This window comes from Mesocricetus auratus, unplaced genomic scaffold (genome assembly GCF_017639785.1).
Source record: "Mesocricetus auratus isolate SY011 unplaced genomic scaffold, BCM_Maur_2.0 Super-Scaffold_100172, whole genome shotgun sequence".
NCBI classification, from domain to species: domain Eukaryota; kingdom Metazoa; phylum Chordata; class Mammalia; order Rodentia; family Cricetidae; genus Mesocricetus; species Mesocricetus auratus.
This window is the reverse complement of record NW_024429253.1, coordinates 483735-505258: the sequence shown is the minus strand read 5'-3', so window position 1 is coordinate 505258 and position 21524 is coordinate 483735. Positions and strand designations below refer to the sequence as shown.

The window sequence follows — 21524 nt, the reverse complement described above, 5'->3', positions numbered from 1 at the left end:
AAAAGTTCAGAAATCTGCCCAAATTACTTAAGGGGAAGAACTTGACCCCAATCTTTCTGGATCCTTGTTTGCTTCCCTCCAGAAAGCTGTTAATGGGACTGGCTGAGCTCTCAGAACAGACCGGGGCTGGCTGCAGCAGGTACAGCCATATTCAACCCCTGAGTTCTCATTCCTGAATTTTCTTCTCAGTCACAGGCCAAAGAGAGTCCCAGTGCTTGGTATATAATAGACATGCCCAAAATGTCCCATTGAATCTCACGAGAACTTTACTGTGACAAGTTTTGCAGTAGTTGAACATTGCCATCAGTGGGAGTCCTTAGACTGTGATGAGTTCCCCGTTGTCAGGCCTCACAGAAGCTGTGTCCTGCCTGACGCCTTTGAGCTTATTGTTGCTTCCAGAGGGTGCCACTTTCTCCTTCAGATCAGGAGGGGAGGTGTGTTCGTTTTGTGAGGAAACCATGCTGAGCTCTGCAGTCTTCTGTCCAGAATTAGCCGGCTGCCTTTTAAAGTGATCACCTTTTAAAATTTAATGATCAACTGTTCTACTTCCTAGCTTCCTATGGATGCCCCTTGCCAGATTTGCCTCTAGGGGGTTGCCTTGGGTAGGACTTTCTAGCCTGGCCAGCAGAGACCGAGCCATTCTCTGGCTCTGTTTCTGGAGGGGAAATGGATTGGTGGGCTTCATGGGGAGAGCAAGAGGGAGGTGGAGCAGCTGTCACGGTTCAGAAGGAGAGAGCACCTCTGAGCAGTGTACTGAAGACTGGGAACAAGACTTGCTGCACAAGGGGCACAGAGATGGGTAGGCCTTTGCCTTGCTCAGCGGAGCCCCCGGCAAGCTTGGGAAACTGCCTGGAGAACCTTCAGTTCTCAGGGTCTCGTTGTCCAGTGCACTACTGTTTCACCCCACCCCCACCCACGTAATATGTGTCTGTGAGTGGTTTCTGCCGGCTCTTACCATAGGAACTGCTCCAGTTTCCTCTTTACCTTTGTCTCACAGTTAATCCGAAAGTTGGGAAAGAAAGCCATTTGTCTGGAGTGGGAGGTGCCCTTGCACAGTGGAGCTTAGCTCCTGAGGGGCCATCAGGATTGCACTCATTGTGTGTGCAATTACCAAGTGTAGGCAGGTTTCGTTGGAAACCTGCTACACTGGGCTGTCATGGCAACCCGATCATAAAATGACAGAGCAGCCAATGAGAGTTGAGAGTCTTGAGGGTGGGGCTTGCCAGGCTCCTTCACACAATACTCCTGGCTTGGTCTGAGTCATTGCCGAGGAGCAGTGAGTTACTTTCAGACCCAGTGCTACGCTCCCAGAGGCGCACTGTACCTGCCCTCCTAGTGTGTCCCTGCCCTTGCTGGAAGTTCCTGCTTGGGGCATTGCGCATGTGATGGAGTGGCAGGATGAGGAACGCTGACGGTGGTCCTGGTAATCAAAGTGGAAAGATGCTCATGAAAAGAACTGCTTCTTTACCTATTAAATGAAACCTGATGCCACTGGATTCTAAGTGTTCTAGTGCTGCTGCCGTTGTTTTCATGCGTTAGCCATAGGAATGGGCGTCAGAGGACAGGAGACAGATTTGGGTCGCTGAACTAGATAGAGTAAGGAAAGAGAGCAGAGAAGTGCGCGGCGTGCTGTCATCTGGTCCCAGGGGCCATGAGCTGCCTTGGAATAACAGGTGGGTCCTAAGTCTGCCGTCGATGCCTCGTGTGTGGCTCACATTCGCACGTGATGTTGCTCATGGGATCTACATGGACTTTCAGGTCTTTCCTGGAAACTGGGCTAAAAATCTTCCTCCTGTGGAATTAATTGGCTTTGGGCACTGTTGTAAGTGGCTGTTGTAACAGAAACTTGGCCCTGGTTGTAAACCTGAGTTCTGTCACCCATAGCTTTGGGGACTTGGGCAAGCCAGGTCATTCTGCAGGGAGGTTTCCTCTAGGCTGAGAGGCCTGCGATGACTGTCTGCAGTGCCTAGTGTCCTACAGTCTGAAGTTCCAGGACACAGCAGTCGCCTCGGACATCAGGCGCCTAGAGATTGACTCTTTCTGAAAGAGTCCATTTCTGTGATGAAAATGGAGTTCTGAATTATGAGATGGGTGTTTAGTTAAGCACTGGGCTTATTGTGTGAAGACCTCTACTTATCTTTGCTTTCTCTCAGGGAAATAAGGTATGGATATGACAACAAAGTCTGCCTGCTTGTCTAGCCCAGGCTGGTCTCCAACTGAGTCTCCTGGAGATACAGACAGACAAGTGCCACCATGCTTGGCCTTTACTGAACACAGTCCATGTTCAAAAGAAAAATGTTCCAAAGCTTCTTAAACTAAATAATGGTGGTGTTTCATGTCTGTAATTCTAACACTTGGAAGGCCAAGATAGAAGATTCTGAGTCCAGGGCCAGCCTGGGCTACATACAGAAACTGTCTCAAAACAAAAAACAACTTATGTTGGGCCTGTAGGTGTATCTCAATTGTAGAGCACTTGCCTAGCATTCAAGGTCCTGGATTCAGTCCCTATCACCACAGAAAATGAAGCAAAACTAATGTTGAAATGGAATGATACATTATTGTAAAGTAGTATATTGACAGTCACTTGCAGAACACTTCAGAGAACATCCTTGTCTCTTCAAAACTATTAGTCTGTATAAAAAAAATGACCTCTGTTATAGTAAAGGAAGTTTCTTTTTAGTTAATTTTTACTATGTGTGTGTGTATTTTTATGAACATTTGAACTGTATGTACATCTGTGCATGTGCATGCCTGGTGCCCTTGGAGGCCTCAAGAGGCTGTTAGGTCCCCTGGAACTGTAGTTAAGATGGCTGTGAGCCACCTTGTAAGTGCTGGGAATTGAACCCAGGCCCTCGTGGAAGAACCACTGAGCCATCCCACTAGCACATCCATCCATCCATCCATCCATCCATCCATCCATCCATCCATCCATCCATCCATCCATCCTTGGGTTTTTTGGGACAGGATTTCTCTGTGTGTAGCTCTGACTGCTGGAACTCACAGATCCGCCTGCCTCTGCCTTCCAAGTCCTGGGATTAAAGGCGTGCCCACCACTACCACCTGGCTTTTTTTTTTTTTTAATTTGTGTGTGTGCGAGTGAAGGTTGGAGGACAACTGGCAGGCATCTGTTCTTTCTACCATGTGTCCCAGGTATCAAACTAAGTGGTAGGCTTGGTGGCAAGCAGCTTTACCTGCTGAGTCATTTCCTCAGCCTTCACCCAAAAACTTCTGGCAGAGCCCCATTCGTGAGTCAAGCAAGAGGTGAAGGCCAGGGCATGCAGGGTCTGCAGCTACAGGCTTCTGTCTTTAGGACCCCAGCAGTAGACTTAAGATGTGTGTTAAAATGGCTCCAAAGCAGAATGTTCTAGATAGGGCAGTTTCAGAGATGGCTGCATCTGAGCAGGAATCTGCCTGGACATTGCCTCCTTGTCAGATCCCGTTCACACCAAGGTCTGGGTTATAAACTTACGTCTCAGGAAACCCAAAATGCCTTCTCCTTTGCTAGATTCTGTTTCAGTGTTAATACAGTGATACAACAGTGTCTTAGTCTAGAATCTTAGCAGGTTTATTCTATGCTGGCTTTGAACTCACAGAGACCCACCTGCCTATCTCCTGAGTGCTGGGATTAAAGGCATATATCTTCACAGATTCTCAGCAAAACACTTTGGAGTTGAAATCCTTTAACTTTTGCTGAGCCCCAAAAGCTAACTATGCATTTTAATCCCTCCCAGGAGTGACAAGGCTTAGTCTATATTAGGAAGGGATGAAGGGATAAAGGGTATGCCGTAGAAGGAATGGGGGTGGACTGATCCTTCCTGTCACAGTGATGTGATCTCGCCCTCAGCAACGCTCATCTGTAGGGAAGGAAGGAATGGAAAGGGAATGCAGGCTGGCATGTAAGGAGTGATGTGTCTGGGGGCTGGAGAGACGCCTCATCAGAAAGCATGTGCAGCTTTTTCAGAGAACCTGCGCTCCCAGCACCCACACCAGGCTTCTCCCTACCACCTGGCTCCAGAGAATCCGGTGCCTCTGGCCTCTGAGGACATCTGCATGCATGGCTTGTGCACAGCACACCACACACACACTCAAATGCAGTTAAAAGTAATACAATTTAAAAATAAGAAATCGGATCCTTCTAGGCCCAGAGGTCTTCTGTCTTCTGAAAGTGTGGATCTAGACCTGGCTGTCTGTGGACATGGCAATAATGGGAGTGCCCACAACCACATGACGAGTATTTGCGTAGGTGAGAGGTCCAGTTTAATGCCATTCTCCCCCTCTCTTCTTGCTGCTGAGTAAGATTTGTGCTAGTCATCTTATTAGCTTTTGAGATTAGTTTTTTGAGTCTGACACTGTAGCTCAGGTTGGCGTTGAACTCTCCACAGTCCTGCTCCGGCCCCCAAGCGCAAGCCTGTGTTACCATGCCTAGCAACGAATCAGATTTGTGCTGCTGTGGAAGCACTTAGGGAGGAGAGAACAGCTGCCGGCTTTGTGCTGTCCCCCTTTCCTCCATCTGGAGCCTCATCCTGCCCGGGTAGGACCTCTCCGCTTAGCTAGTCTTCTCTGGAATTACAGGGACACACCCGGAGGTGCACTGTACTAATCTCTCAGGCGCTTCCCAGTCGGTCCAGAAAGCCCAGAGCCTTCAGGGTGGCTCACAAGCCTACCTCCAAGCCTCCATCCCACCCCATTTTTGAGACAAGGTCTTAATATGTAGTTTAGGGCCTCAAAGTGGAGATCCTCCTACAGCCCCCAAAATGCTGGGACTATAGTTTGAGCCACTATGCCTGAATCATTTAATCGTAGTCAATTTTAAAAAGGCTTCAGGATGGCAGAGCAGAATTCTTAAAGCTATGACCAGACCAAGGTTTCAAGTGCTCTGAGTGAGCATGGGCTTTGAGGACTTTGAGTCTCACCCTTGGCTAACCCCAGTGATTGATAGAAGTGGTTCCCAGGTTCTGCATGCTGGTGGGTTGTGGGGTCTGTGTCTCAGGAATGCTGGGGATGTGGCTCTCAGATTCCTCTCTCACAACAGCCTGGGTCAGTTCTCAGTGGGCTCTGATTCAGCCTCTAATTCCACTAAATTTTCAGTTGGGACTTATTTACTAAGAGGAGAACGTTGCATAGTGACGCATTTGGGGACCTTGTATGAAAACAGACTGTTGGCTGTTTGTTTATTTTCAGGGGCTGACAGCCAGGGGTGAAGGTTTGTTTGGGCATGGGACTACAGCCCTAGGTAGTACCTGCTGCCTGGGCTCCAAGAGTTAATTTCTGCTAGCAGTGACGTTAGTCCTGATCTTTGCTCCTCTGTGCTTGAGCAACCTGATACTGCCGGCTGCTGGGCCTGTGCTCATTGGCTGCTGGTTGCACTTACAATGGGCGGATTTCTTTTTTTTTTCTTCAATTAAGTAAAAGGGGAGGACTTAAGCAGCCAGTGACGGCTGAGGCAAGACACATCTTGTGCCTCTTCCCTGGGAACCCCGGCACTGTCCACTCCTGACTTCTGCCAGCACTTGCTCCCAGTGGTGGCTGAGCACCGGTCTCGACAGCATGCTTTGCCTGTGCTTGTATGTGCCAATCATTGGGGAGGCCCAGACTGAATTCCAGTACTTTGAATCTAAGGGGCTTCCCGCAGAGCTGAAATCCATCTTCAAACTCAGCGTCTTTATCCCCTCACAGGAGTTCTCCACCTACCGCCAATGGAAGCAGGTGTGTATGCTGAGCCAGTGTAGCGAGGGGCAGCAGGCAGGGACTGGTTTTGAGTGAAGAGATGAATGGTACTTAGGCATGACTTCCTGCCTAGAGGAAAGGATGTCTGAAATGCAGGTGTTTGCCCAGACTTCTGATGCTGTAGCCAGCCTGTCTATGTCGTATCATGGGATGACAGGCTGGACTGGGAGAGAAGTCACCTGTAGGAGGCAGAATCCCTGGTGGGAGTCCTTCTCTTTGGCTAAGGTGGGGTCTCCTAAAATGTACAGGGTGTCAGCAAGACCTGGGCCTGTCTCACTGCTGGGGCCCAGGCTACAAACACCGGAGGAGGAGAAAGGCAGGATATAGAGGGCAGCATTCCCTCCTGAACTTTTTTTTTAATGTTTAGGTGCCCAGGAAACAGGATGGCAGCAGTGATCACAGCCCTTGTATGATGGGAAACTGAACCATAGCTTGGGGGTTTACCTTTTTCGTTTGTTTTTGGGTTTTTTGTTTGTTTGTTTTTTTGAGACAGGGTTTCTCTGTGGCTTTAGAACCTGTCCTAGAAGCAGCTCTTGTAGACCAGGCTGGTCTTGAACTCACAGAGATCCACCTGCCTCTGCCACCCGAGTGCTGGGATTAAATGCGTGCGCCACCAACGCCTGGATCAATGTAATTTTTTAAAAAGTGCTACTGAGTTGGAATGATTCATATTCCCACGAGTTCTCAAGTTCTTGAGATGAACTTTTAGTTAGGACAGCAGTAAGATCTGAAGGTGGTTCGAAATGCATGCGACAGTCCTGGCCATGGCATTCTGTGGACACCGTCTCCCTAGGTGCTGTTCCTTGCTTTGTAACATGTGGGAAAGGATAAGCTGCACTTCCTAGAGCAGCTGCTGACGAGGCCTCACTAAAGCCTTCACATACCACCCACTGCCTGGCATCCACCCGCTGCTGCCGAGGACCAGTCATTTAGAGCCTTAGGTCACTGCACTGGTAAAGATGCCTGGCCTTCAGCACCTGGTTGGGAATCTGGAGTTGGTTATATGTGATATCTCTGAGACCAGGGACTGAACTTGCAGTGCCTTCATGAGCTCAAGAATAGTTGACCTTGGCTCCTCTGCAGCCTCCAGAGTGTTCCCTGGCAACATTTCTGCTAAGTAGGCATTGTCTGTGCCTTCACCTGGATCACCAAATTGTTATTGGGCTAGTGCCACCACAGGGAATGGAGCAAATACCAGAGTTCCTAAGGGAATCTGGATTCCAACACTACCCCACATCTCAGCAAGGAACACGGGGCTAAAGTCTGGCTCCAGGGACAGCCCTATGGGGGAGCCAAGCTGCCGACTGTGTAACAGACTGGACTGGGGATGCTTTGAAAGAGCAAGCACCAGACTGCCCTGCTGGCCTCTCTGAAGGCTTCATCAGAGGAGAGCCTCTCTTCACCTAAGCAGTGTGCGCCTTGCTTGGCTTCTGGATATAGCCTTTGAGAACTTGAGCCTCGGCTCTGCTATATGGGTAAAATTGGATGCTGTATCCTCAGAGATAGGACATCTTGGGTGGAGAGCAGCTGTTTCCCCATTGTGACAAGAGGCTAGTGAGCCAAACCTCAAGTTCTTACTTTGGTTTTCTAGAAAATTGTGCAAGCAGGTGACAAGGACCTTGATGGGCAACTGGACTTTGAAGAGTTTGTGCATTACCTCCAAGATCATGAGAAAAAACTGAGACTGGTGTTCAAGAGTCTGGACAAAAAGAATGATGGTGAGTTTGGCTTATAGCTCCCTGCTGGGCAGGTCCCAGGCTTACCAATTGCTGGACCCTGCTCATAGCCCTTGTTGTCATAGGACGAATCGACGCTCAAGAGATCATGCAGTCCCTGCGGGACCTGGGTGTCAAGATCTCTGAACAGCAGGCAGAGAAGATTCTTAAGAGGTGAGTGTGGGTGGGCTGCTCAGTTCTGTGGGATGTCTTAATGGCTTTTGGACTAATCCACCTGCTGCTCATGTTGACCTGCTATCCTGACACTGGTCCTGTGGTTTGGAAGGATGAATAAGAAGCCCCTTCCCAAAGCAGGCTTCTTCCAAGGTTTGCAGCCCTATTCTAGGACTCACAGATCTGGAATTAGCCCATTTGCCAGTGACCCTTAAAATGACAAGATGAGTTGTGGGCATTTCATGTTGGTAAGAAGTGAGTGACCCTGGAACACTTTCTCTGCCTGATGGAGAGGAGCTTGTACCATGTGTGGTCCTTGACTTGGGTTGCTGCTAGTGGCATGTTCTTCACTCTCTAGCTACATATGCTACCAGAAAGATGGCTCACTCCCGGGCAGAGGGCTTTTGGGAAGTTCTGCCAATAGAACACTTTGTCCCTGGCTATACTGAAAGCTATCTGGCCACAGGGACGGCAGCCCCTGGAGCCCAGGCTTTGTCCTCTTGTTGTGCTGACCTCTAGTGTCCTTGGATGTGTGCTTGCTTTACTAACCTGCTCAGAGCATTTATTTGTGTTGTTTCTCCTCTCTCCTCTGCATCCTCCTTTGTCTGTCTGTCAGAATACGAACGGGCCACTTCTGGGGCCCTGTCACCTAGTAAGTACCTATGTCACCCCATGACTGCCTCCCTCCCTGATCAGAATGGGGTTCTTGTGGGCCAGCATATCTCCATTTTGTGGAATATGGGGTTTGGAGCCACCTTACCCCTATGGGCACATAGGTGCCTTTTGGTTTCCTTGGTGGCTACGGCACCTGCCTTCATCCCATCCCGGAGGTGGGGCGAGCGGCTGGCAGAGGGGGTGTGACCCACGGGAGTAACCATGCTTCTGCCTTACAGCATGGATAAGAACGGCACGATGACCATCGACTGGAACGAGTGGAGGGACTACCACCTCCTGCACCCCGTGGAGAATATCCCTGAGATCATCCTGTACTGGAAGCACTCAACGGTGAGGCCCCACCCCCTGTCCGTCCAGCAGCCTTCTTTGACTGCATCAGTCACTCCTTCCCCATCCAGGCTGAGCCAGTGAGTGTGGTTCCCCCTTCGCCAGCCTGTGTCCCTCCTCTTTCCACACACTGACCAGCCTGATGGCATGGCTGTTCCCTTGGCCTCTCCCCACACGCCACTGTCACTGTCCTTCACTGTCCATTCCAAACATCTTTCCCTGATGCTGCTGCTTCTCTCAGAAGCACACAGTCTGTCCTTGAGGTGGGGGAAGAAACCTTGCTGCAGATGCCTCCGCCTTCTTCCCTGGGTTCCTTTTTAGTATCCTTTGTCTCTATGGCAAGAATAGCATGTCCTTGCTGAGACCGAGGAACATCATGAGTTAAAGGCCAGCCTGGGCTACAGAGTTAGACTCTGGCTTTTTTTTTTTAATAAGCACGCCCTATAGGGGTCTACATACTGTTCTTTCACTGTTAGCATAGTTGCACATTTGGGAATGCAGATGTGTTTCCACAGTTAGAAATGTCATTCTGACTTAACCCCCGTCCAAGACTTCTGCTGTTCTTGGCTGGGCTGCCCCTGCTTTATCCACCATGCTCCCACAGAGCTAGGTCAGGGCTTCTTGGGTGAAGGTAAGTGGCTGCTTCTAGGGTTCAGAACAGCTGGCCTGTCTCTGGCCTGTAGCCCAGAGGTCAGCAGAGCTGACTGGGACCAGTTCCAGAGAGAAGGTGTTACGCAGGCAGCACAGCATTATGCTTGTTGAGGCCTTGCATAACACTCTGTCCTGCTGGCAATCTGGTTCCGCATCAGGTTGCAAGGTCTATATCCATCTTCCCTGATCCTGTGGTCTATCCCCGAAGTCCTTGCTGGAAGCTACAGGAGCCACCTTAAAAGGGCAACCCAGCCGTTCTGTAACGCTCTCCCTTCAGTCATTACCTGCTCCTCTCTAGATGGCTTGCAAGGCCAAGAGCTGCAGACACTGTCAGAGCAAAGGAAAGAGTTCCTGTAAGTCTTCAGTGCCTACCATCCCCACAGCTTGTGTGGCCACTTGAGAGAGCGGAAGGCAGTGACTCTCACCAGGTGGCTAGCAGCTTGGCCACAGATGTCCTGAGTAAAGTTGGCAATGTCTCTACTTGTCTTTGTCTTCTCCATAGATCTTCGATGTGGGTGAGAACCTGACAGTCCCAGATGAGTTCACAGTGGAAGAGAGGCAGACAGGGATGTGGTGGAGGCACTTGGTGGCCGGAGGTGGGGCAGGGGCAGTTTCCAGAACATGTACTGCTCCCCTGGACAGACTGAAGGTGCTCATGCAGGTGAGAGCAAAGTGGGAGACTTCTACCAGGGCTTCATTGGTGGCTCAGCTTCCCCGCCACCCCCCCAGACCCCCCAGCTGGGACCCTGCTTAAAAAACCCAAACTTCCACCCCAGATAATGGCATTAATGCCTTGCAGGCATCAGTAGATCCAGCCTAGGTGACTTTGTATTTAGCTGGTCTAATTTATTCTGAGAATTATAAGCTATGCATAATCGTATATGGGCTTGCTGCTTGGGGTGTGGCAGGACCTGAGTTCCCTTAAGCACATCTCAGGATGGATAGGGTACCTCATGGAAGGTAGGGTGAGCAGATCCTGTCATGACCTAGAGGCCATCAGGAAGCTGTCTCTCTACCTTGCCTGGGTATGCAACTCCACGTCCACAGGGCAGAGATCAGCTTGTCTGATGTCAGGGGAAGCACTGGAAAGTGACCCACATGTGGACACTCATGGACTTTGATGTCTGTCTGAACAGTGACCAGTTACCCCATTTTGCTTCTCTCTGGCACTTTTTGTGCCAGGAGGCCTGCCCAGAAACAGCACATCCCCCACAAGTCCCCTGGACAGACTAAAAGTGCTCATGCAGATGAGCAGGAAATCAGTTTTACCCGTGTGATTGGTGGCTCAGCTTCCCCTCCCCCCCCCCCAGCTAGGGCCCTGCTTTAAAAGCTCAAACTTCCCGCCCCAGCTAATGGAGTTGGAGTTAATGGTTTGTGGGCACCACCCCATCCCTCTGGGCTCTCCTATACTCCAGAAGCACAGGCAAAAGACTTAAAAGAGCTTTAGGCTTACTCTAGCTTGGGCTGACCCCTCCTCCCAGCTCTGTGACCCTAAACAGCCATTTCTCCTTCCATGGCCTCTGAGAAAAAGAGAAACTCAAACAGTTCCCTCTCACTTTTGTTTCTAACAGAATTCCAGGGATGTGTACATAGAGATTAAGAGCTGTCCTGCCTGGGTTGGTGGGGCATATTGCTAATGCTAGTACTTATGAAGATGGAAAATTCAAGGCCAAACTGAATGTCAATAATAATAATAGTAATAATAATAATCCAGGCATGCCTGCTGAATCCTTGGGATGCTAAGTCATTCTTCAGATTACTCAGAGGGCAGAGCCTTCCTGGTGTCCTCCCAAGGTGGACAGTGGCAGCCTCGACCCTGCTGAGCTCCTCTGACTTCTTCTCCCCTCAGGTCCACGCCTCCCGCAGCAACAATATGTGCATTATAGGCGGATTCACACAGATGATTCGGGAAGGCGGAGCCAAGTCTCTCTGGCGGGGTAATGGCATCAATGTCCTCAAAATTGCCCCTGAGTCGGCCATCAAATTCATGGCATATGAGCAGGTGAGGACCTGGAAGAGATTTGCCAGATAGTAGCTGCTTATGTGGTGTCTGCAGGACTGAGGTCCCTGAAACTAGAGCCAGTACTTGTACCCAAAGGACAGCAAGGTGATGATACCAACTCTCCTACCACTTGCTTCCATTTGGGGACCGCATAAAGTAGCGTCAGGGTCACAGGTCTCATCTAAAGCTGATGGCTGTGAGAGGAAGGGCAGGGCCAGGAGAAGTGCTATAGCCCCCTGGTGTATCCCATTGTTTTCTCCTGTTTCAGATGAAGCGCCTTGTTGGTAGTGATCAGGAGACGCTGAGGATCCATGAAAGGCTTGTGGCAGGCTCCTTGGCTGGGGCCATTGCCCAGAGTAGTATCTACCCAATGGAGGTAAGGGCCACTGGGTCCTGGAGTGGGCGGCACTTGTGGGACACAGGGAAGGATGGGTTATACTCATGCTTCGTGTCACTCTCGTTGTAGGTTTTGAAGACCCGAATGGCCCTGCGGAAGACAGGCCAGTACTCGGGTATGCTGGACTGTGCCAGGAGGATCTTGGCTAAAGAGGGTGTAGCTGCTTTCTACAAAGGCTACATCCCCAACATGCTGGGGATCATCCCCTACGCTGGCATCGACCTAGCTGTCTATGAGGTGAGGCCCTATTGGGCATAGACCCTGGGGCCAGAGGGAAATTGAGCGCCTGCCCAGTACCCACATCCTCCCTGATGGAGATACAGATGAGAGATAGCAGTCAACTGTTCACTACAGTGGTCCTCTGGCACAGTGGATTCTGCACCCTCTTAGGGTCCAGCGGTTCAGCAGACAGACCCCAGAACACAGTGGCCATTGGGGACTCACAGATCTCTCAGACTGCAGACCACAGAGGCCAGGTGCTCTGCATGGGAACACAGTGCTCCCTTCACCCTCCTCCTGCTCCCTGTCCTAGCCAAGAACTCCAAGTGACAGAGGATGCAAACGGTAGGCTGGTCAGGAGTGCAGCGAGGCCCAGGCCAAGGGAGTCAGTTTACATCGGCTTCTCGGGTCTCATGTAACAGGAAACAGCTTTCCCTGGATTTCAGACCTGCCCCACCCCAGCATGTCTCTCCCACGCTGGCTCTTACGGCTCACCTCTGCCCTGTTTGCCTCTAGACCCTGAAAAATACCTGGCTCCAGCGCTATGCCGTGAACAGTGCAGACCCTGGTGTGTTTGTTCTCTTGGCCTGTGGCACTATCTCCAGTACCTGTGGCCAGCTGGCCAGCTACCCCCTGGCCTTGGTCAGGACCCGGATGCAGGCACAAGGTAAGATTGGTGTTGCACTGACTTCCATGTCCCTAGTAGTTGGGATGGCTGACGGGTGGCATCTGACCAGTGACCTCTCTCCCGCAGCTTCCATTGAGGGTGCACCCGAGGTAACCATGAGCAGCCTCTTCAAACAGATTCTGCGGACTGAGGGGGCCTTTGGGCTATACCGGGGGCTGGCCCCCAACTTCATGAAGGTGATTCCAGCTGTGAGCATTAGCTACGTGGTGTACGAGAACCTGAAGATCACACTGGGCGTGCAGTCTCGGTGACGGGAAGGTGGTGGACTTGGTGGTCCTGGGTTGCCGCCCAGGACGTGCAGCCATCTCATTCTGTGAATGTGCCAACACTAAGCTGACTTACCCAAGCTGTGAAACCCAGGATGCCACAGGGAGGGGCAGGTACCGGCAAGCTCTAGGCTGGTCCTGCTGACCTGGCAGGCCCTGTGTCCCTTCCAAGGAAGGCCTGTGGACATGTCTTGGGGTCCAGAGGTCAGTAGGATGTGGGCTCCTGCACCTAGAGAACAGGATGTTTTCTGCAGTGCCTACCAGACAGTGAGCTCGGAGGCCAGCTTAGCTCTTCCATCTTGTTCACTCAGCCAGACCTCAGCCACATTCTCCCTCTGGTCCAAAGAGCATTCCTGTGCCCCCTCGTGTCTTTCCCATTGATGTGCTGTGGTAGGAAGTGGGTGTATCCCCCTTCTTCTTGTCCCTCTCCCCTCAGTGCTGGTCCTCCAAACCTGTTTCCCAGGCTGCAGCATCCATGGGGACCTTGCCTCTTCTGAGCTCACCAGCAAGGCTACCTGGATGTGCCCAGGTACTCAGGCACTGGCTGCCTGGCACCATGGTGCATGGCTTTGCTGAAAGCTACTATAGGACCTGGATCCCAGAGGATTTGTGCTGCCTGCATGGGCCTAATGTCCTCTGAGCTGTCCCTAAGCCCTGTCAGGACTGGCACCAGCTCATGACCACACTTATTGTTCCATTTTGTGGTGTGAGAGCGGGGCAGGGTATCTGCCCCATGCGTACTGCCCTGATGGTTCGGAAGGACAAGCTGGACCCCGCTCATGTGCCGCACTTACAGAGAGAGCATGAGGGGGTGCAGCAGAAGTGGTTTGGCTGCTTGGAAGTCTGTTCCGAGGTCCTGTGGGCCGAGTGGGACTAGCCTCACATTCCACACGGTGTATCACACTGCTTGGAGCCTATTTATTTTGTATTTATTTGAACAGAGTTATGTCCTATTTTTATAGATTTGTTTAATTAATAGCCTGTCATTGTCATGTCAATTTTTTATTCGTATTTTATGTTCATGGTTTATTGTACTTTCCCATCACCGCCTGGTGGGGGTGGGGAGACAGGTGGAAGAGTGGCCACAGAGTGACCTCACCTGCTGCCTATACTGACGGCATGTCTGTCCAAGGAAACTCCTCTCTCAGCTGGAAACAAGAAAGGCACAAGGGAGGGCCTTGCTGTGAAAAGCAACCCCTGGCAGGCCGGGTAGGGTGGTGGGAAAGAGGGGAGAATCTCTTTATTTTGCCCTTTTGGAATGACAAGGCAGGAGGACTGGGTGACCTGGGCTCCCTCCTGGCCCATGGCTGCCCTTGCTCAATGAGTGGTCAGCTGGCCACTTGGCAATTGTGCCTCCACTGTCTCAACAGCCTAACGAGGAAAATCCAAATAGGATGCAAAGATCAATGCAAAAATTACTGTTCTGCATAGTCTGTTGCTGTAACTGGACTTTGTCTAAGGCAAGCAGCCTTCTAATAAAGTTGCTTCAAAGTGACGATGGAGCCGGGGTTTTTCTGCTCTGGACGTGGGTGTTGGGGGACATTTACATTTTCCTTATCCATTGCCTACATACTTACACCTCAACTTCTCGGGGGCACTTCGTCTTCAGTGGGTGTTGGTTAGATTTGGGGCTGCTCCATCTGTGGCATGGGCCTCCCCTTCCTGCTGGGATCTTGTTCTTCACATGGTCTGCAGGCACACACTACAGGCTGCTTTTGCTCGGGCCTTGCGGGTGCTAAAGGCCGGTCAGCTCAGACGTTTCTCTCTCTGTCACACCTGTTCAGCCTGTCTCGTCAGAGCTTTGTTAGAGAGCTCTCACTTAGTGCTTGAGCAGATGAGCCTCTGCAAACAACCACAAGCTCACCCTTTACACTGGACAGCTGACGGGCATGAAGTGTCACACGTCAAAGGCCAGGTGCTGGCTTTCCTCCCAGATCTGCATCTCTGCCTCCGTTTCCCCAGCAAAGGCTCCATTCTTCTAATGGCTTAAGTAAAAACCTGTGGTTGTCAACAGCACCCGACTTCCTATCCTCTCATTCTAGTCTAGTCCATCAGAGAATCCATCCCATCACCTCCAGGTACATCTGGGACCCCACTGCTCACGACAGCTCCACTGCTTCCCTCCCTTTTCGTCCTGAGTGACTTACAGACCTAAACCCTTAAACTTTGGTTCCTGTCCCCCAAAACCTTCCTTGAAGGCAATAAGCCACAAGCTGGGGGGAACCAGTGGGTTAAATCCTGTAACTAAAGATGAGGATTCATTTAAAAATGACACTTAGGTACTGGAGAAATGGCTCAGACAGTAGGTTCAGCAGGCAGGCTTGCCAGCTGTCAAGCCTGATGACCAGATTTTTATCCCTATCACCCACATGGTGGAGGGAACTGACTCCCACAAGTTGTCCTCTGCACCCATACACATAAACCCCAAAAATAATAAATGTGATCATCGCCTATTGAGATGGCCCGGGGACTAAGAGGGTCAGACTCCCTCTGTGGGCCCTGCATACATGTGGCATATACCCACAACACACGCTACATAAATAGATTTTTTAACTAAAAGAAAAAGTTGGGCATGGTGGCATATGCCTTTAGTCACAGCATTCAGGAGGCAGAGGCAGGGGCATCTGAGTTTAAGACCAGCCTGGTCTAGAGTTGAGTTTCCTGCCAGCCAGGACTGTATAGTGAGACTTTGTCTCAAAAACAAGTAAGTAGTTTACGCTGGGTGTGGTGGTTTAGTCCTGTGATCCCAGCACCGGGGAGGGACTGAAGGGGGCGTGAGTTGAAGGCCAGTCTCTAGCAAGACTATCAAAATTCAGAACTAGAGAACCGGAGAGATGGTCCATTGGTTACAACACTCAGTATCCTTCCACAGACCCTCATGGCAGCTCACAATCATGTGGATTCAGGCATCCATCATCCTGTTCTGTCCTCCACAGGTACCAGACATGCAAGATATACAGGCAGGCAACACACACACACATAAAATAGAATTAAAAAAAAATAGTTAATACAGAGAAACCCTGCCTCGAAAAACCAAAAAAAAAAAAAAAAGTTAGAAAATTGGGGGTGGGCATAGTGGCATACTGGGAAGGCAGAGGCAGGTGGATCTCTGTGAGTTTGAGGCCAACCTGGTCTACAAAGCGAGTTCCAGGACAGCAAGAGCTGCACAGAGAAACCTTACGTCAGGAAAAAAAAAAACTACAAGGAACTCAAGAGTGGCTCTGGTTAAGAGCGCTGGCCCCACAAGCAGGCTACCAAGAAGCCATGAAGCTTGTCTTAAGTGTCCCCTTGCTCAGCCAGTGCTGGGCCTCTGTGCTAGGGATGAGACACAAAGTGTCCTCACTTCAAGGCTCCCGTGTGTTGGAGTAGTACCCAGTTTTTGGTTTGTTTGTGTGTTTTGTGTTTTTGTTTGAGACAGTTTTGCTATATAACACGGAGCTGGCCTTGAGTTCAATCCATCCTCCCACCACCTCCAACTGCTGGAATTGTAGGCTTATACCTCGGCTTTCTTTTTCTTTTTTTTCTTGGTTTGGTTTTTCCAGACAGGGTTCTCTGTGTAGTTTGGAGCCTGTCCTGGAACTAGCTTTGTAGACCAGGCTAGTCTTGAACTCACAGAGATCCACCTGCCTCTGCCTCCTGATTCTTTTTCCTTCTTAGCAAAAGCCTCTGAAATACTCTATCTGCTCCCATAAAACCTAACTGGGCCCCTTCCTGGTTCCCCTGCAGCCCCACTGGCTGTACAGGGCTTCAGCACGCCCGCCTGTAGCTCTGCTCAGCCTCCAGCACCTAAGCCTCCCCTAACAGGTGTGGTTTACATTCTGTCCCTAGGAGAGCTTCAGCCTCGTGGCAGGGAAAGCCTTTGCAGTTGTCTCTCTAGTACTGAATCTCCCTCCAATGTCCTTGATGGTCCTGGGCAGCCAGTGCCAGGCCGGGCTGCTGTGGTGATGGCAGGAAGCAGCTCGCAGGCTCTGGCACACGCTGTGGGGTATTGCCAGGTGTGGAACTGGGATGTACCACCTGTATGTTAGCATCCTTTAACTTTGGGTCCACCCAGAACCTCAGAGTGTCACCTTATTTAGGAATAGGATCTTCGTGGAATCAGATAGGATGACATCACTGCAATTTGGATACCTTTCTCCCGGAAACTATAGAAACGAATCGGTCAAGTGTGTGGGTGAGTCTCGGCAAGAGTTTATGGGACTTGGGTTCCTGAGAAGGGAGAGGCATTGCCTGACCACAGACTGGCTGCTTGCAGGGAAGGGAGGAGCAGACATAATGGCTTGTTGTAGGCGGGTTAACCTGTCTCTAGCTCCTCAGCTTGTCAGAGGGACTTCAGCTGCTCAAGCTGCCAAGGGCTTGCTTGCCTTTTGTCCTGCTGTTCCCAGTGTGTCAATCCTATCCTAGATCAGGAGGGGGCCCCAAAATCCAGTGTTTAGTGATTATCCTTGCAAGAATTAAATGGCATGAGCCAGGCGGTGGTGGCGCACGCCTTTAATCCCAGCACTCGGGAGGCAGGGGGATCGCTCTGAGTTCGAGGCCGGGCTGGACCGACAGCCTCCAAAACAATACAGAGAAATCCAGTCTGGTAAAAACCAAAAAAAAATAAAAATAAAAATAAAATAAATAAATTAAGTGGCATGATGTAATCTCAGCATTTGAGAGGCCAAGTTCAAGGTAAACCAGGATACATGTGGTACCCTGATTTAAATTTCATCACAGTGTGTGTGTGTGTGTGTGTGTGTGTGTATTTAGGTGCTGGTGGGAGGTCAGAGGGAACCATAAGTTCTGTTCCGTTCTGTTCTTTTGTCTTGAGGGTCCTGGGGATTAAACTCAGGTCCTCAGGATTAGTGGCAAACACCTTTACCTGCTAAGCCATCTCGTTGGTCTTGATACTCTACAAAGAGGGAAGAGTCTACATGAAGAGGCAGAGGTTAGGGGACTATGTCTGCAAGCTAAGAAACACCAGGGATCCTGCTGGCAGCCACCATTGGAGACTGGGAGCTGGCCCCACCCACACCTACATCTGTGGGAGATGTAATGTCTCTGCGTTTTGCCGTCTAAGGTTCTAGGAATTGGCTAGGACACCAGTACACCACTTATTTCAGGAATTTGTTACCAGGGTAACAGGTCTTGGCTGATTGGCTAGCGCAGCCTCCCCCCCCAGCCTGTTCTCCCACCCGTTCAAGTCTTGTCCTCCAAGCCAGCTGAAAGGAGAAGCCTTACCTGCAGTTGAACCAGCTTTCAGGCCGTGAGGTGGGCATAGTGCAGTGCTCACCAGGCCAGCCTCCCTAGGGACGACATGGTTCTCTGCCTGTCCTGTGTATCTGGGTTTGATCTTCGTGAGACCTCCACTGCCTGCCTCGGTTAGAAGACTGTTCCCTGCCTAAGCTGGCCTCTCCTTCCTGCCCTGTGCCCGGCACTATTTCACTCCTGAGGCTCTCAACCGCCCACTCCATGCTGGGGGCTTTGTTCCTGCCAGTGTGCACACCTGGAGCCCAGAACTACAAACACTCACATGTGGTTTGGATTATGTTGTCCCTGCCGTAGCCTGTGAATTAGCTTACAAGGTAAATTAGGGCACTGTGGAATGGTCTTGAGCAAGGTTTGCATGGGGGCTTTCTCACAGCCCTGAAGAGACATGTCCCAGTTCATACAAAGGGGAAAGTGGCCTTATCTACCATAGTGGCCTGTGCTCTGCTGTCCCCAATCCCCATCTCACCGGCCTGAGTGGATTGGAATGTAGGGAAAAGGTTGGAGGGCGGAGCCTTATGCTGGCCCAACTGCCCAGGTGGACCTTGGTCCTTGCATGGAAGGGCCAGCCAGCTCAGTCGTGGGCCACCGTTGGTCTGGGCTGGATGAAAAGAACTCCAGTATGTGGAGCAGAAGTCAACTTGAAGCCAGAGACAGCCGGTGACTGCTGCAGGGGCCATCAACCTGGGCCTGCTGGACAGAGAGTCCTTGAGCACAGGGCCAGAGAGGAGAGCAGCACAGTGAATGACTCTTGTCCTTTTTTGTCGCTGTGAGCCCACCCTATGGTCCTGGAGGGGTCTTTATTTCTAATAGCTCTTGCTGAGGTTGATGGGAGAGGAAGCTGGTCTCATTAGCCAACAGCGGGTGCCTGGCTTTCGCTAACTTTACAGATGAGGATACAGTAGACATTGGGCTTGCTCCCTGCCAAGTCCCTCACTCATTTCTCTTTCCTGACTTCCCTCAGCATGTGACATGCATCTGTGTTAGCATCCCAGGGCCGCTGTTACCAACAACCACAGTCAGTGACTCAGAACATGCCAGTTTCTGGAGACCTGAAGTCCAAAGTCAGCTTTGCTGACGTCAGGTGTCAGCAGGTCTGGCTCCTCCTGCAGGCTTCCGGACAGACTCCTAGCTTCTGGAGGCTTCTGCAGCCCTTGGCTTGTGACCCTTTCTGATTCCTCCACACACAGGCACATCCCAACTCTGGTCATATCTCCCTCTGTTTGCTGTGCTTTTTAAATGTGGTCCAGGCTGGCCTCAGACTCACCTTGTAGAGGAAGAGGATGACCTTGAACCCCTGATTTTCCCGGTGTTGTGGAATCACAGGCTTGTGACACCCACCTGGCTACTTGCCTCTCTTGATTGCCTTCAGTGTCTGCCTGAACAATCTCCCCATCTCAGATTCAGCAGTTTGATCACACCTATAAATTCCTTTTACCACATCAAGCGCAGCAGGTTCTGGGGATAGAGGGCTTCGAGTCAGCTGGTCACCCCACTCCCTGCCCTACACACAGCTCCCTGCTGGATGTGACGGTACATCAATAGCCCCAGCATTCAGGAGGCCATAACAGCAGGGTTAACATGGGTCCGAGGCGAGCTGGAACTACACATTGAGCTCTAGAGTTGCCTGGAATACAGATAGACCCTGTCTCAAAAAGCACAAAGGTGCTCATTCTCCGATCAAACTCCCGTACCGATCAAAACTCCTTCCTATCAGTTAAATACAGCAGAAGTGATGCCCAAGGAATGCGGCTCACTGGAAAACCAGGCAATGTTTGGAACTGGTAAGAACAAAGAGCTTTAACCTAGGATGGTTTCTATGGAGAATAAGCGTTCATTGTTCACATAATCCCAAAGAAAATGTAAGGGGTGGGGGAGATGGCTCAGTAGTTAAGAACACAGAACTGCTCCTGCAGAGGACCCAGATTCAGCGCCCATGTCAGGCAGCTCACAGAGGCCTCCAGCTCCAGCTCCAGGGGCAACGGACGCTTCTTGCCCCCTCTTGTGCTCACACACACCATGCACTTGCACACGCGCGCAATACTTTAAAATAATTTCTAGGATATTTTAAATGAAAATTTAACAAACAAAAGCAAGAAAACCAGAATCCTCCCTGTGGGCTCCCTCCCTGTCTACCATGGACAAGACATCTTGGTCTCCGGTTCTCCAGTCCTACTTCCTAGTGTAGCCACGGGGATGTCGCTTTGAGATACACAGCTGATGGATTACACACTTCAGCCCTTGAATACCAAGCCTGTACCATCTTCCAGACACCTCTGGACCCCAACCTCACCAACCCCACACTTGGTCACTGATGCCAGTTCATCAGTGGGATGAGGCTTGCCCAAGGTCACAGCCAAGAGTGGACAAGGGGCCCAAACTCCAGCCTCTGCCTCTGCTAAGACCATAGGTGAAGCTGGGCAACATGTTGCACATCTGTAATCCCAACACTTAGGAGGCTGTAGGAGGCTTGAAGTCAGGTTCCAGTCCAGCCTGTGCTACAGAGACCCATCTCAAAATCAGACCACAGGAGATTTAGTTTGACCTGAGCTGACAAAGATCAGGCAGTAGTTCAGGGTTAGCTCTGAGCCCCCATGAAATGTGATTTTTCCTACTCACTCAACTCCAGACTTAAATGCTAAACCTTAGATGGGCTGTTTGGACAATGAAGGCCACCTAAGCCCGCAATTGGCTGCAATGTGGCAGTCCCAGGCTATTTCCACCTCCTGCAGGCTTTGAAGGCTCTGTAGTGCCTCTTGGTGGCATTGGGAAGCATTGTTGTAGGCTCTGTTTACTCTCTAGCGCCTCCTGGTGGCTGTGGAAGCACACTGAAAGACGTACTCTAGGAAGAAGCTGGGCCTAGGTGGTTTGTGGCAGCTTCAGTCATTCTCCAGGACAGCCGCAGGAAGCCATTCTGGCTAGCACAGTCCTTGGAGTTCCCATCACCTGCCCAGCCAGTGCAGGCTTCTCCCTACCTACAGTAGCCACTGGGAAAAGACCCTCAGGTTCACTCTGGAGTTCCCCATGCCTCTGCCAGCCGTACTGCTTTCTGTGGAATGCAGAGACGGAAGAAAATATGAACACCACCTCTGTGAAGGGGAATGAGGGTACGTCTGACAGCTGAGACACAACCTGCCTGTCCCACCTCCTAAGTCAGATGACCTCATGGGGGCTGGACCCAACTGACGGGCAGTGCAAGACTAGCCAGAGCGCAGGCTACAGGCAGTGGGACTGAATCTCCAGGTTACGGTGTCCTGGTGAGAAGGCAGACATCTCACCGCAATACAGGTGTGTGTGTGTGTATCTGGGGGAACAGGACTAAGAGAAGTGAGTCGGCCTCCTCGGCAGGGACTAAGGAACAACACTGGGCAGAGTCTTGAGAAGGGACGGGAGGTTAGAAGCAGGGATGGAGAGACGAAGGCACAGAGGAACA

General features: G+C 51.0%; 1 protein-coding gene and 1 long non-coding RNA gene across 8 annotated transcripts in view; one reads left to right on the top strand and one right to left on the bottom strand.

The window, feature by feature from the left end:
• Positions 1 to 14336, top strand: part of Slc25a25 (solute carrier family 25 member 25) — a 32930-nt gene extending 18594 nt beyond the window's left edge. For 2 of the 7 annotated variants that reach the window (XM_040736893.1, XM_040736896.1), the window contains exons 2-11: positions 7319 to 7445; positions 7529 to 7616; positions 8233 to 8268; positions 8510 to 8621; positions 9772 to 9930; positions 11119 to 11271; positions 11540 to 11647; positions 11738 to 11905; positions 12404 to 12554; positions 12642 to 14336. In XM_040736893.1, the coding sequence (XP_040592827.1) occupies positions 7319 to 7445; positions 7529 to 7616; positions 8233 to 8268; positions 8510 to 8621; positions 9772 to 9930; positions 11119 to 11271; positions 11540 to 11647; positions 11738 to 11905; positions 12404 to 12554; positions 12642 to 12826 (1287 nt within the window). In that variant the 3' untranslated portion in view covers positions 12827 to 14336. Of the gene's footprint in view, positions 1 to 1272; positions 1674 to 5420; positions 5707 to 7318; positions 7446 to 7528; positions 7617 to 8232; positions 8269 to 8509; positions 8622 to 9771; positions 9931 to 11118; positions 11272 to 11539; positions 11648 to 11737; positions 11906 to 12403; positions 12555 to 12641 lie in introns of those variants that run through there. The other 5 variants (XM_040736895.1, XM_040736897.1, XM_040736900.1 and 2 more) reach the window with 4 other exon arrangements.
• On the bottom strand, positions 244 to 1098 carry LOC121136461. Its single transcript, XR_005873516.1, has 2 exons — positions 956 to 1098; positions 244 to 500 (listed from the first exon to the last, which is right to left on the bottom strand). It is a non-coding gene; the product is annotated as an uncharacterized LOC121136461 (long non-coding RNA).
• Positions 14337 to 21524: the final 7188 nt, after the last annotated feature.